General features: G+C 45.1%; 4 protein-coding genes across 4 annotated transcripts; 3 read left to right on the top strand and 1 right to left on the bottom strand.

Moving 5' to 3' along the window:
* Window positions 1–4,698: 4,698 nt before the first annotated feature.
* On the top strand, window positions 4,699–8,315 carry HD556DRAFT_1451136 (uncharacterized protein; the record flags this gene model as incomplete). The annotated part of the gene is made up of 15 exons (XM_041307886.1): window positions 4,699–4,942; window positions 5,001–5,084; window positions 5,140–5,507; window positions 5,570–5,788; window positions 5,830–6,015; window positions 6,078–6,274; window positions 6,328–6,529; window positions 6,575–6,640; window positions 6,693–6,742; window positions 6,791–6,887; window positions 6,942–7,121; window positions 7,178–7,390; window positions 7,449–7,583; window positions 7,790–7,978; window positions 8,025–8,315. The coding sequence occupies 15 exons, from the start codon at window positions 4,699–4,701 to the stop codon at window positions 8,313–8,315; spliced, it is 2,721 nt and encodes a 906-aa protein (XP_041152528.1).
* Window positions 8,316–9,507: 1,192 nt separating this feature from the next.
* Window positions 9,508–12,661, bottom strand: HD556DRAFT_1435286 (uncharacterized protein; the record flags this gene model as incomplete). The annotated part of the gene is made up of 9 exons (XM_041305406.1): window positions 9,508–9,558; window positions 9,673–9,748; window positions 9,800–9,945; window positions 9,996–10,124; window positions 10,181–10,313; window positions 10,366–10,559; window positions 10,609–10,717; window positions 10,771–10,914; window positions 12,648–12,661. The coding sequence occupies 9 exons, from the start codon at window positions 12,659–12,661 to the stop codon at window positions 9,508–9,510; spliced, it is 996 nt and encodes a 331-aa protein (XP_041152529.1).
* A 1,121-nt stretch (window positions 12,662–13,782) lies between these two features.
* HD556DRAFT_1451138 (uncharacterized protein) lies at window positions 13,783–14,062 on the top strand (the record flags this gene model as incomplete). Its single annotated transcript, XM_041307887.1, has 2 exons — window positions 13,783–13,858; window positions 13,914–14,062. 2 exons carry the CDS (start codon window positions 13,783–13,785, stop codon window positions 14,060–14,062), a joined length of 225 nt encoding a protein of 74 aa, XP_041152530.1.
* A 435-nt stretch (window positions 14,063–14,497) lies between these two features.
* HD556DRAFT_1198912 (uncharacterized protein) lies at window positions 14,498–14,758 on the top strand (the record flags this gene model as incomplete). The annotated part of the gene is made up of 1 exon (XM_041296337.1): window positions 14,498–14,758. A coding segment is annotated over one exon (261 nt), but the record flags the coding sequence as incomplete, so codon positions are not given.
* Window positions 14,759–14,762: the final 4 nt, after the last annotated feature.

The raw sequence follows: 14,762 nt of genomic DNA on the forward strand, positions 1-14,762 counted from the left end.
GGCTACAAACAGCACAAGTCAACGTGCAAGATGCGTGATGTGCAGGGAAAAGAGAACTTCAATAGAGAGTTTGATAGAGACCAATGAACAGGTGAGTTGTTTTTAGTTTCATTCTATTATCAGCTACAATACTAACTATTGACATCGAAATAGCTCATCATCTAGCTCGACGAGGCACAGCGGCCTTGATGACAGTTGCAGGCCCATCATGCACAGTTGAGGATGACCCTGGGTTAGTGGTGTTCCAGCCTGGCTTGGCCCAAAAGCCGCGGCTTTGGCCTGCAAAAAATCCAGACTGGGTCAAAGCCACCAATGATGGCTGGCTTTGGCCCGGCCCTGGCCTGAGCCATGGCTCAAATAGTGAAAATGTAGTTAGTGATCTGGAGGCCAAGGATGCTTACAGACATTGTATGTTCCATTCCAGCGTATACAGTGCCACGTCTGGAGTTGTTGGAACTGGCAGGAATTGGGACTGCAATGAAAGACGAGGGGCTTGTGAGGCTTTTGGGAAGGGTATCTGAGCTCCATCACACCATTCCCAACACCACAAACACTATGTGCAAATGCCCAGTGCACGTCAGCAACTGCTGACGTGGCTCAGACAAATGTGGACAATGGATGAGAGCAGGAGGAGGGAAGAAGGTGAGGAGGAGAACGAAGGAGAGGAGATGGATGAGATGAGATGAGCAGGGAGGAAGACATCGAGTAATGTGCTCAAGTTCGAGTAGCGTAGGAAGCTTGAAATACAATCTGTGCGATGGAGAGCTTGAAGCACTTGTGAGACCTATTAGATATTTTTCAAAACATCAGACATTTGACTCACCGGATGAGCAAGTGAATTGGCAAAGTTCGAACAGTAAACTGGACGTCGTGTTCAGTTCAACAGTAAGACGGTCATTTGCAAGACCATTGTCCAGCGTGTAAGGCCAGTATGCATTGGTACTTGGGTCTGTGACAGGAATCGAAGAGGCAGAGGAAGAATCATAAGTGAAATCAACGTTCACAGGGTATAGTTGGTATAGTTAAGAGACGTGAAGCATGATGGAAGTAGTGCCTCCGAAGTCTGGTCCCAAACCTAGGTTCGAACTCGAACCTTTGCGGACTGGACCATTGGTTCAGTCACAGGTCCGATATTTCTGCTGGACCGAACCCCCTAATAGGTCCAAGGTCTGGTATTTTCCTGGAGCACGTGAACCGGTCCAGACACGTCCGGACTGGTTTGAACCTGATGTATTTGTATCCAACTTAGATTCTCAAACCGGCAACGAAGCCTCATGTTTTTGGTAAGGTTTTCTGTTTAAGCATTGTGCTTGCCCGTCGCTTTACCGTCTTCCCTCCCTTCTAGCCTACTTGCAGTAACTACATTGCCCTCATCCGTGTTCTTCTCTTGGTCTCTTCAGCAATGTGACTTATCGAGGTGCCGGTACATTCACAACACATTCACTGTTTGTCGTTGCTAACTTCTAATGACATTTATTTCAGGACATACTGTCTGCACTTTTGATTCACCACACTGCCGTTCTGGCATTTGTTCACACTCCGGTGTTTTCTGGTGTGGAATGTTCATGTATCGAGGCTTTATGGTGTGCAATCATTTTGAATTTAGTTAAAATATACTTACTTGTTGTATAAGTTGGCCATTTTCACTTCCTGCTACCGCTACTGCTGCCACCATGTCCTCCGCACGTCGCATTGATGGTTCACTGAAAGATGCTAGCAAGATCGATTGGTACAATGATGCCGATGATGACACTCCAATGCTTCCTCCCCCTCCCCCTCCCACGCACAATGGCACTCTTGGCTCTTTCATACGTCGTTCGGGTCGTGCTGTCAAACCTACGGAGAAGGTCCGTGAGACTGCCAGCAGCAATTCAGCCAAACGGTCAGCTCCAGGACCTCCTCAAGGTGCCCCTGCACCCAAGCGAGCATTCACTGGTACTGATGAGGATGAGGACACCGAAGAAGAAGCCCCACCACTCGAGGATTTCATGGTGTAAGGCCAACAATGTCGCACTACACCAGTGCTTTTTCAAGGGTGGTATCTCAACTCGATGAACGCACATCGCACGCAATCCCAAGTGCCATTTCCCAGTTTATCGGGACCGCTGCAAAGAACGCGGTCTTGTAATGCACAATTGTGCAATACCTCATGACCTCAAGACCGACCTCAAGACGATGAGTCAGGCAACCTTGGACGCCTCTCTTCCTCCCAAAATTCCAGTATTCACGAAGTCTGGACTTATGGATTACATCGTTGAACTCATTGTTGCTGAGGATGAGGTGAGCGACTTCCTTTTTTGATATAATTCTAAGATACTTATACATGTAGGCCTTTCAACTTGTAGATAAGGGACCCTTCCGTCGCCTTCTCCAGTATGTCCGGCCGTCACTTTCAGACCGAGACATTCCCCACCATACCAAAACTCAGGATGAAATACTCAAACGTGCAAATCTGGTAGTTGAGCACATGAAAGAGAAGCTCAAGCACATCGATAGCAAAATCTCTATGACATTTGACTCGTGGACGTCTTTGCCTGGTCACCCTTTCCTATCCCTTACTGCACATTATATAGATTCCCCGGCTGACAAGCCTCAAGAGTGGGAACTCAAGATGGAACAGCTCGCATTCACACCCATTCACAGCAACCACAGTGGTGCAAACGTCGGCAAGATTTTGATTGAGAACATTGACAAATACGGTATTCGCATGAAGCTCGGGTGGTTTACAGCAGACAACACTACTAACAACGATACTGCCATTGAGACTGTCGCTAACTCTATTGACCCTTCAGGTGAGAAGTGGAATCCAATCGAGCATTGAGTACAGTAAGTTTTTCTATTTATGATATACTTAAGTTGAGATTACTGACAAGTATTCAGTTGTATGGAGCACGCACTCCACTTAGCAGCAAAACATTTCGTCGAGGAGGTGGCTCCTACACCAGCAAGTGTCTTGCACAAGAATGCGGCTCAGGCTCAGGCTGAAGATGATGAGGATGAGGAAAGTGTTGAATTCGAAGTCGGTGACACTGTTGGCAAAGCACTTGCGTTTGTCGCGCAGGTAAGTTATTAAATCATCTATCTGCTATTGTATACTAACATGACACCTTTGTTTAGGTATGGAAGTCTCCTCAAGCTCGCGCCTTCCTTCAAAAGTGCTGCATCAAGGTGAACGAGCCCCCGTTGGAGCTTTTGAGATGAGTGTGCACACATTGGGCCTCTCTGTTTAGTATGCTGGAGTGCATTTTTCAATTGCACAAAGTAAGTCATCTACTACTGACTACATGAATACATCGCTGACTTGATTTTTCAGGGAGTGAACAGATTCATCCAACTCGCCAATGACAGCGATGAGGTCCCGAAGTTGAAGGACAAATCATACGTTGATTTCAGGCTTTTGGCACACGAATGGGGGGAGCTGGACTTGATGCGTGAAGTCCTTCAGGTTTGTCATTTCCCTCCATCTTTTACATTTAAGCTTGCTTATGTGCTGTGCACACAGGAACCTGCAGACGCTCAGCAGAGTTTCTCGGCAACTCGTGAACCAACTGTATGGCAAACTATTCCGGTGCTTGAATATCTTCAAGAGACGTTGCAAAATATGGCCAACTCTTCAAAATTCAGCCGCTTCTCAACAGCCATTGAAGCTGGTGTCGCTAATCTCAGCAAGTGGTATGGTAAGACTGATGACATGGACATCTATTTTATTTGTCTTGGTATGTATTGTATTTATTTTAATGCCTATGAATGATGCTGACATTTTTGATGTAGCGCTCGACCCCAACTACAAGGTTGCATACACCAAAGACAAATGGGCCCCTCATTTTTTCGAAATGGGGATGCAATCCCTCGAGAGAGTGGTATGTCGCTTGTCATTACGCACCTCAATTGTATACTAATCTTACATAGTTTGATATATATCATCATTGCAGTACTGTCTCACAGGCTCCTGCAGAGCCATCTGTCACCGTGCCATCTTCGCTCACTCGCCAAGAATCGTACGGCCATAGTTGGATGCGCAGCTCTGTCAAATCGTGTGTTGTGAACGACACAACCACACAAAGGCCTTGTTAAGAACTTGAGGACTACCTAGATGCACCCCTTGAGGATGTCGACAACGTAGTGGGCTGGTGGGGGGTACATCTTATTGTTTAATTTATGTTGTTTACATACTAATACCATCAAAAAACTTTTCAAGCACCATTCTATCCAGTACCCAACCATCTCACGCATCACGAAGGATTACCTTGCCATCCAGGGATCTGCAGTTGCGTCCAAGCGTGCATTTTCAAGTGGCAACATTACTGGGACCGCACGTCGCAGCTGTTTGCAGCCAGCAACATTTGAGGCTCTCCAGTTGCTCAAGAGCACATACCGTCAAGGCCACATTTCTGCAACATCCCAGGCTGAGTTTGCTGCTCCTTATGATAACCGCATTGTTGTCGAGGAAGAGTTTTAGTAGTTATTTGTACTAGCAAGTTTTGTTCTCATTTTTTGTCAATTTTAATTTTTTTTGCAATTCAAACAATGGTTCGAGAGTTCGAACGTGTTCTGAACCTGAACTGAACCCTTCCGAATGCGTTCAAAGGCGTCCGGTCCAAGGTTCGGCCACCATGCCTGAACCTGACCAATGGTCGAGTTCAGGGTTCGCAGACATAGGGCCATGAACCTGACCGAACCGGACTTCAGAGGCACTAGATGGAAGTGATTAAAGAGATAAAACAAGACAAAATAGAAGCCAGATTCTCAGTTGAGCTTGGGCGCTGCAAGGCTCAGGCGCAGTTCCAAAAGCCGTGGCCCAAGCCACCGGCTTCGGCTTTTCATAATGTCAGGCCAGGCCAAAGCCGTCAACAGGCCGTGACTTTGGCCTGGCTTGGCCTGGCCCACGGCCTGAAGCCGGGCTGTGCACATCACTACCCTGGGTCCCCAGCCCCAGGACAAGGTGCATTATCATTTGCTCCAGTTTGATACACTGCTCTGACACTTCAATGATCTTTCAGCCGCACCTACTATAGCTAGTCCTTCATTGGATAGTCGCAACACCATGGACTTTGACCCTGGAGATCAAGGCGTTCCAAGCCCAGGTATGTACTTACATCTTCTCATTCATCAACTGACTAACAATTGTTTATGCGATAGTCTTATCTGATGCCAGTATGGCCAATAACCTCCTACCTCAGCCTGTGCCTATTGAACAACCTTACGAATTCAAAACCGAATTTCACCCTCGCAGTGGTCGTGAAATGCTCTACCAACACTTTGAGGAGTTTGGCGTCACTCCTGAGATGCAAACACTTCCTGCAGAGGAAGAACTGTGGCGTCCATTCCAATCACATGGAGATTTTGAATTTTCTGAAATTGCTCTCAATGCTGCTCTCAACAAGAACCAAGTTGACTGGCTGCTCAGTCTCATGGCTCGCATATCGCAGAGTCAGGCTCAAATCACGCTGAAAAATGAGGCCGATCTGCGCAAGGCATTAGACAATGCTGTGGCTGAGCTGACACCAGTATGTCTTTCCTTTTTTTCTCAAGATATTCATCTCTAAGTATTCAGATTTTTGTATACTAGTTTTCAAAACATGAAGTCAAGGTTCCATACAAGAAGGAGGAATGGGTCTACAAGGTGCATGCATGTCCCTTATGGGACTGGGCCCTTGATCTGTTGAATGACCCACTGCTAGCACTGCATTTTGTTTGGGACGTGCAACGCGGCTACAAACATGACAGTACGGACTTTGAATGCTTCTTCAATGAACCGTGGACAGGTGACTGGTGGTGGGATATTCAAGTATGTCATTATGTTTGATACTCATGTGTATGTATGTACAGTCTCATCTCCCGCCAGATCTGAATGCCGCCCCCTTTTGCTTTATATTGTATGCTGACAAGACTAGGCTCTCTTCACATGGCACTGTTAAAGGGTACCCGGTTGTGGCGCGTTGCGCAAATCTACCTGCTGAAATTCGAAATGGCGAGGGGATTGGCGGTGGTCGGGTAGTCAGGTGGTTACCAATTGTGAGTCCCATTCACTTTGTACATACTCTGAATTGGTTCTAACATGGCTACTATTACTGCAGATTCCAGAAGACGCGTCCGAAGAGGGGAAACTTGGATACACTACCCTGAAGTGTGTCATATGGCATGAGTCATTCATCAAGCTTCTCGTTAACCTTGACCAGTACTCAAAGACTGGGTATTCATATGCATGCTATGATAATCTCTTATGCTGGTTATTTTCCGTCATACTGATCCTTTCTGGAGATTATGAGGAACAGTAAGTGTGCCATCTGTTGATATACACAGAGCCTCACTTTCCTTGATGATTAGATGCACAATGTCTCTCATATGTGGTGTACAATGCAAGTGCCCATGTCCAGTCTGTCTTGTCCCTCTCAACGAGCTCCATGACCTGTCCAAGACATTTCCGATCAGGTCTGCGAAAGATGCGCAGGCCGCGCTCAACATTTACAAACACAACCAAACTCAAGGAGAGGAAGTTTTGAAAGGGCTAGGATTGCGTCCAGTCACAGTAAGTCAATTTTTCTTCTAATCTTCTCAACTAATATATTTTTAGAATGTCCTGTGGCTCATTGAGAATTCTGACCCTCATGAGGCATTAAGCCTGGATGACTTACATACTGTGCATGGTGGTATGGAGGGGGGGGGGGGTACATTTACTTGGAGAATTGAAGATGATCCTCGCTGATCTTGGATGTGAGGCCGAGGACAAATTTGAGAAACAGTAAGTCTTTTTTACTATGATTGACATCACTAAAGCCCTTGCACCCAGGATCGCTGAGTTCCCTCAATGGTGCGCTCTCACCCATTTCACCACCGTCATCCATATCACCTTTAGCGATGGCAACAAGGGGCGGGACTTGGTCAAGGTATGTACATACACACCCATTGATGTTGAGTTTTCTTGGCTGATTATCGCAAAGCAAGCATTTTATGTGGCACTCAGTGTTTTAAAACACCAAGTCAGTTCAGAAGGCTACCACCTTCTTTGGGTCATTCGCAGTTACCTGCACTTAGATAGTTTAATCAGGCTCGATGTGCATACAGAGTGGACACTTGCAATGATAGACGCCGATTTCCTTGTCTACGATATCGCACTCAAGGTAATCTTCTCTTTCTTTTCATTGAATTGTCATTGGTACTGACACAATACTAATAGGCTTATTTTGAATATGCCACCACGTCATCCTTCATTGAGGACATCAAGACAGACTGGAACTTTCCAAAGACACATCTTTGGAAACATGCGCAACGGGACATCAAATTGAAAGGTGTGGCATGTAACTTCAGCACACACCCAAATGATAAGCTTCATGGCCCGCTGAAATTGGCCTATCTTTCTCAATCAAATGGAAAGGACATTGCTAAACAGGTATGCACACTCGTTTGTTCACGTTATCTTGTTGCTAACAGCTTGTATATACTTGTAGGACCTTCCCATTGATCATCATAAATGTGCAGCCCTGCTTTTGCGAGGATGTGTTGATACCCTCGACGAACAGCACCACCTGCAAGCCTTAGGTGATGCCAGGCTTGATGTTTCAAGCTTGGCTCCCCTTAAAGTTGTCATACTATTCAGGACATTGAGAACAGGCTCAGTGCTCAGGATACAGTGTTTCAAGGCTTTTACAGGAAGTTTTCTGATTTCGTCAACATGTCGTTGCCTACATACAGATACCAGTTGACGAGATGAACCACTATTCTGGTTGATTTCCAGGTATATTACTGATTGATTATCTTGTCATTTCACGCTAACTGGCATATTACTCAGATTCATGAATACCACTACCTCAAGCTCAACTATGAGAGTACTGTCAACTGGAAACAGTCAACAGACCACCTCCGGTCCAATCCTTCTTTCCATGGTTCTCTGCGCTTCAATTGCGCACTCATACAGCTTACTGCAGCAAGAACTGTCTTTGTTAAGATTATACTAATGTTTAAATGTGAAGTTACAGATGTCGGCACTGTTAAGACCATGCACAAAGGGTAGGACTGATTCCAAGGGGCTTGGCTTCAGCTCGTGCGCTGCGCCCCTTACCCGAGTATGTGCCCTTAACTTCAGAATGAAGTCCGGAGAAAGTCCAGTGAAGTCCGAAGGACTTCCGGAGAAGCGTGGGAAACTTCGGAAGGACTTTCCGGACGAGTGCGAGAAACTTCCGGATGAGCGCGGGAAAGTTCCGGAGGAACTTCCGGAAACTCGGAGGAATGGAGGATCGGATGAGTGGATGAGTGGAGGAGCGGAGGAGCGGAGGAGCGGAGGAGCGGAGGAGCGGAGGAGTGGAGCTCCGGCCTAGGGAATTCCTCCCTAGGCCTGAGATGGATGATTACTAAGTCGGAGGAATAGAACTGTTACGAGGACTTAGTGTGAAGACTAGTGCGAGGACTAATATGTGTATGATATTCAGACTGAGGAAATACAGGAGTATCTACTGGGGTTTATATACTAGAGGCAAGTCTGTGCAGATCAGTAAGCAGAGGGGTAAGGCTATGTACGAGCATGTGGAAATGTATTAGAAAATAAGACGGATCATAGGAAATGAACTCGGAGATGAAATGAGGTACGGAAAATGAGGAAGTCTAACTCAAGAAGGAACATACAAAGGGATAAGGCACGGAAGATAGACGCGGGTCGGATCCGGATGTCCGGAGATGAATGCGTGATAGGTCTGGGTCTGGAACACAAGGAAGATAGACGTGGGTCGGATCCAGATGTTCGGAAGTCCGGAGACAGGTGATTACCATAAGGGGATGGGCGCTGATTTAAGGTTTGGGTTCGGACATGACAGATAGGTCGGATCCGGAGATCCGGAGATGTGGATATCAGATCTGGCGTCCGGATATCAGATGCAGGAGTACAGGGATCCGGACGGATAGAGGATTGGGTCTGGAGACATGGACAGGAGGTCCGGAGGTCTGGATGAGGCGTGGGAATGTCGTCGGATGTTGGGCCGGAATGTGGGATATGACAGGCACCTTCCAACTTCATCAGGGAATTGTCCACAGTATGACAAAGACTTAGCTAGCTTTACCTGATGAATAATATTGAAAATATACATCATAATTGCAGATCAAATGATAAAGGAATAGATAGGTAGACTACAGTGGCAGTATCTTCCAAATACAACATGTTGGCAGACTTATTGGGATCCACTAGCATGATGTTATGTGTTTGTCATATATATATGGAGACAACAAAGAGTTGTCAGGTGATAGAAAGCTGCTGACTTTTCACCAAACATGCCTGGGTTGATATAGGTAGGTTCTAATGGCAAAGTTCACAACCACGGACAATGTGCCAGGAGGCAACAAAGAATTACCTAGTGATAGCAAGCTGCTGACTTGTCACCAAACATATCTGACCTTACATAGGCATGTTGTGATGGCAGAGTCCACAATTACTGACAATGTGCCAGGGGTGATAAAGAGTTGTCAGTCAGTGCCATCTTGCCTTGCCCATACCCCTGTCACAGTATAAAGATTCCCATGTTATGAAATGAGTGATCCATCTTCATGTTCACAATACTGCATCGAATAACACTGAATATTCATTAATAACATTACTAGGGTTCACAAGCATTTGCAGTACAGTACAGTTACGAAACACAATAAACTAATTAACAGTATTAGCAGCTCGTTCTCGAAGGGCAGCACTTTTTCCTGAATTTTTGCCAGTGCACTATTCTTGCTGATACTGCGCTGCGAGGAGGAAGAATTAGGAAAAATTCGACTACACATGATATTAGCTTGAAGCTTGAGATTGATGGAATACACTACGAACCGAGTCCACCAAGTCATCAAATCACCTACTTCTTCACTTTCGTCAGGATCCTCCAATAGGTCAAGAATGCTATGGTAGAAGTTTTCTGAATCTGTGACTGTATCAGTACGTGAGAATACAGACAAGGAACTTAACGAAAACCCAATCTTGAGGCATAATCAATACCAGATACATAAGAGGTGAAATTCATACACGCCTGCATGGCAATATATGCAAGGGAACCTTTAGTTGCGGATTTCATTTCATGGAGGTATGCGTTGCTGGAGCGTGTGGCTTTGGGCTCCTTATCCACTGAGCTTGGAGATGTGAATACATGTTTGAAGCCCTGTCGAGGGAAATGGTTGCAAAGTGAGAGTTTTATCACGAATGGAATGGACTCACGAACACAAGTATCTCGCTTCTCAGTAAGCCCTTCCACGGATCTTCGGAGTCATAAACGTAGCCAGCATATAGAAACATTGGCCACTGGTCACCATGGACTGCGGTTTCACCACTCTTAAGACTTTGCTTGGTTCTGGATAGTATCATGACATTTTGGTTATGGGATAGTGGGTCTTCAAACTTACTCTGCATTCGACCAGTCGAGGCCTGCAGGGCAGAGCAATGCACCAGTGATATCATGATTGAACCCCCGGTCAGACTTGATGTTTCGGGAGAGAGGTGGTATACCGGCCTGACCTCTGGGCACAAGCCATTCAAGGATGGCAGATTTGAGGGTCTTAGTATCGTCCCCTCGTGCACCAGAGGCCCCTTTACCTAACTGCAAAAAGTGAGCATCATAATCTTCCAACATACAAAAATTAACTTACCAGTTCTCCAACATGGATAACATCCTCCTCTTCGTCACTCGTCAGACAATCCATAAGACCAGGATAAGAATCTACGAGTTCCATGAATACCCTGTGTTCTCGCCGAATGCTAACATTGACAGCACGTTAAGTTCTGGTGGCATATGGTGCAACTGAACTCACTTAGCTGGGAAATCCTCTATCGGTGAGTCCTGCAATTTTCCAAGCCAGAGGATACCTGCTGTCAGGAGCGCAGGATAGTTGCATAGTGCAAAAACTGTACGACCAAAATGTCGACTGTGCAGAACGAGTGGATTTGACGAAGTCCTGGTCAGGAAAAGTTAGGAACATGAGGATTTACTACTGACGGAACATGTACACCTTTTTACGCGGTCCCACGTGAAGCGCTGAGCCACTGCGCTTGCGTGATGGTTTGCTAGGAGAGGGATTGTTTTCATCATTACTCATACCAAACTGTACGAGGTGGTTCTGATACCATAGAACATGAGACACTTTATAAGTCTGAAGACCAACAGTACATAATGACAACAAACTCACCATCTGAGCACCATCGATATTGTAATACTAATATCCTCATCGTCCGTTCGCCATTAATATTGTAATACTAAAATTCTCGTTGTCCGAGCGCCATCACTTTCATAATAAGAAATGGACTCGCCATTCAATGAATATAAATATTGGAGTGCATGATCATCGCAAAGAGCTACAGTCACAGGCACTATAGCAAAAACGATCAGTGTCCTCATGCACAGCAGTGAACATTTGTACCTGACATGGCCGACTCGCCCTCTCTGAAGCGATACATCAATGTTAGAAATGATGCAACACCAAAGTACGTCAGTGTCAGGTGGGTGATATTAAACTAATCAATTTACCTCAAGTTCCTCAGTGCGAACACCAAGGAGATCTGATGCAGATCACCGACAAAGATACAGAAAAGCAAGATCTAAGCTACATCAAGTTAGAGAACAGCTCAGGGACGCAGAAAGAACTGCTGCGTACCTTTCGGACAAGGTGCATATGTACAGGTATAGGTGGCTTGAAGAGTACTACTGCACAGAAAACCTCGAGCACCACATGCCCCACGGCATTCACGTGCCTGAGGTTTCCTGGCAGATCCCAATAGGTGCTTCTTCTCTCCGCTTCTCTCCATACATAGGGTGGGAAGATATAGGTTCGGAATGGGGAGAGCATAGTGATGGACATGATATTTGAGTTTACGTATATCTCACACATCTAAGGATGGTTTGACTCCATATACACGCCACACCTGAGCGCCACCTCCTGTCAGTGTGCTTCGCAGTCTACTGTATGCAGACCAGTATTTGTTAATGACATTCTTGTATATTATATATAAATGATGGTAATTGGGATACTTGAGATAGGTACAAACAAACAGCAGGAAGCGAGTCCAGAATTTTGTATCGTTACGTGAGGATTGGTGTGTGAAGTCATGTTAGCGATGTGAAGTAGTGGAAATAGAGACAGCAGCCTGTGCTTGCGAAGATTGGGCTTGAGGCGCACCATTCCATAGTGTTGCTATTGGGAGGGCAAATGGTGCTTGCGGCATGGTTCCTGGGTTTCAATGTAATTATTTCCATCTGATTTTTTCTTGCTGATGTGTTCCTCTGTGTGATATGAGAGGGGGTCTGAATATTTGAGAAAAACAAAGATGACATACATGTTTGCCCTTGGTATACGGAAGGAACATCGACAACTGCTGAGGGACGCAGAGCTCGACATCTTCACCACTTCATCTTCCAGAAATATAACTTTGAACCCAGTGGAGAGGGTGAAGTCGAGATGATGTACCGTGATAATCAGGGTATATGAGGTGGAATAAAGAAGACTGGCCACTAAGGGTGCTTGCATGCGATACCCATGATCGAGGGTGGAGGTGGTGTCATACAGAAACCTGAGAATATCAAGGTCAGGAAAAACAATACTGAATGAGACATTAACGACGTACATGAGCACGATCTGGTAAGTCGTCAAAAAACCTTGGGGTATCAGACACCAGGGGACGATGATCGGGTGACAGACTGGACACCATGTAGCATCAACCTACATATGTTTATATGATTGGTGAAATCTAATTATAAGTGTCACATACAGTGAGGACTGATTTGCCATAAGTTTCTTGAGGCCAGTTTCTTTGACTATCGCAGAAATGTTCTGAATGTACCCAACAGCTTTTGTTCACCACAGCTAGTAACTAGTAGTTTATTTATTATCAGGCAGTGTTGCATCTACTCACAACTCTCAAGTCAATCGCCAGTGAGACAAGATTATCACTACCAAAACTGTCTCAAGTCTAACCAAGGCACTACAGTAATAAGGAAAAGAAGAAGGTAAAGTGCTTCCTACAATCTACTAGTAGTACGCAAATAAGCTAATTAGGGGGGTCAACACTTCATGGCTGAGAAAGAAGTTTATCAACGGAAGAAACATCTTGATATAGTGAATGACTGTTCCAAACTCCGTCGGAATTTGCCTCAAACTTTCAGTGACTAAGCGGGTATTTCCGGCTGGGTTTGAATATATTGCCATTTACTATATGAGCGCATCAACCCATTGTTATGATCTCTTTTCCGAATTGTGAGACTATGACACGATGACCCAGATTTTTATTGTGATTATGTAGAGTAGTGTGGTGATTCAGATGATCGGAGTTTGGCTGGTGATAGCACACATCTGGCAGCCGCAGTTGTGGACTGACTATGACTCGGAAAAATATTATATTGCATACAACCACTGGTACTAGTACTTACCAATACCATAGAATGGAATTTTTCGCACATTCTATATCATTCACCCTAGATTTTGGAGCTATATACACTATGTACTGTTGGTTTAGTGTATACTATAATAGGGCTGGGACTTAGCAATTGAGTCCGCACTCCCCAGCACCGGTCCACACTTGAAGCCAACAAAAGAAAGTTCTCAGTGGCCACAACTGAAATTTGATACCCTAGTAATCACCTCAATTAGTCATTCACTATAAATACTGATCACACACATTTTCAGGTCTTCTTTCTACTCCAACTACTTCAATACATACATACAGTACTGCTACATACAACATAGGATAGACTTCTGAAGAGATCAACACAGTAAGAATACCAGTCAATATTTTATAAGACGGAATTAACGTAAAGACTGCACAGACTCATAATGACAAAATGTGCAGCACCCAAGAGTGATCCCGTCGACGTTGAACACCCCTCGAAGCGCATCAGGAGTAATGATAGTGAGTTATGATAGTAATTACATTGTCATTATAATTGCTCATGAGTATGATACAGGAAATTGCACGCCATCTGCACTAAATGATGCAGGTGCATGGCGTCTTCTACAACGGTACCTCCAGTCTGATCTGGGCTACACACAGATGGAAGATGGATTAATATTGTACCTTGGCAAACAATACTGTGCGGATGACTGGGCAGACTAGATAAGTGGTGCCAGTTGGTGATTTCAGTTCGGATTCGATGAATAATGAATGCTCACGAAGTCAATCCCAGCAAGCCTACGACCCTCTTTTCCGAGATATGGAGAAAGAAAAAACACTATGTGCAGAACACCTTTTTGTAGTGAATACTGGAATCGTGATCTTTTAGGTAGTTGTTGTTTTTGCTGTTTGGTTTTGTCGCATTGTCACAGACCTTGTATTCCAGCTAGGTTGTTGTTTTTACTTCCTTACACTTAACAGCTTTGAGTTTTCTCTTTCATGCATCCTTGGCATTTGTATTCTGTTTCCATCGTTTCCATTGTTGTGTTGCCGTTAATAATGATTGATATATCCCAAATGCTTTGCTTTTTGCATGACACTTTCTTGCATAACCCAACCCCAGCCTTACACATGCCCAGAATTTCGCACTGGTCATATAAGCGCCATTTTGGGCCTCTTACCATGCATTGTGAATTCCCTCCTGAACGCGCACTGGACCCTCCTATATTAACGCAGCACAAAGTCTTTTCACAAGCAGTCGATTTAATCTCCCCCACAATGCCGGGCTTACCGGCTCCTTTGACATCATCTGCTCCTCCCAAGATTCCGAAACCTCGAGGTGAAGTCAGTCGTCTCAACCGAGGAGGCTACAACTTACAAGAGAAATTAGGGTGGTCACTATCAGAATACGAAGACATCTTGT

The sequence above is a fragment of the Suillus plorans genome (assembly GCF_016647745.1).
Source record: "Suillus plorans strain S12 chromosome Unknown HD556scaffold_121, whole genome shotgun sequence".
NCBI lineage: Eukaryota > Fungi > Basidiomycota > Agaricomycetes > Boletales > Suillaceae > Suillus > Suillus plorans.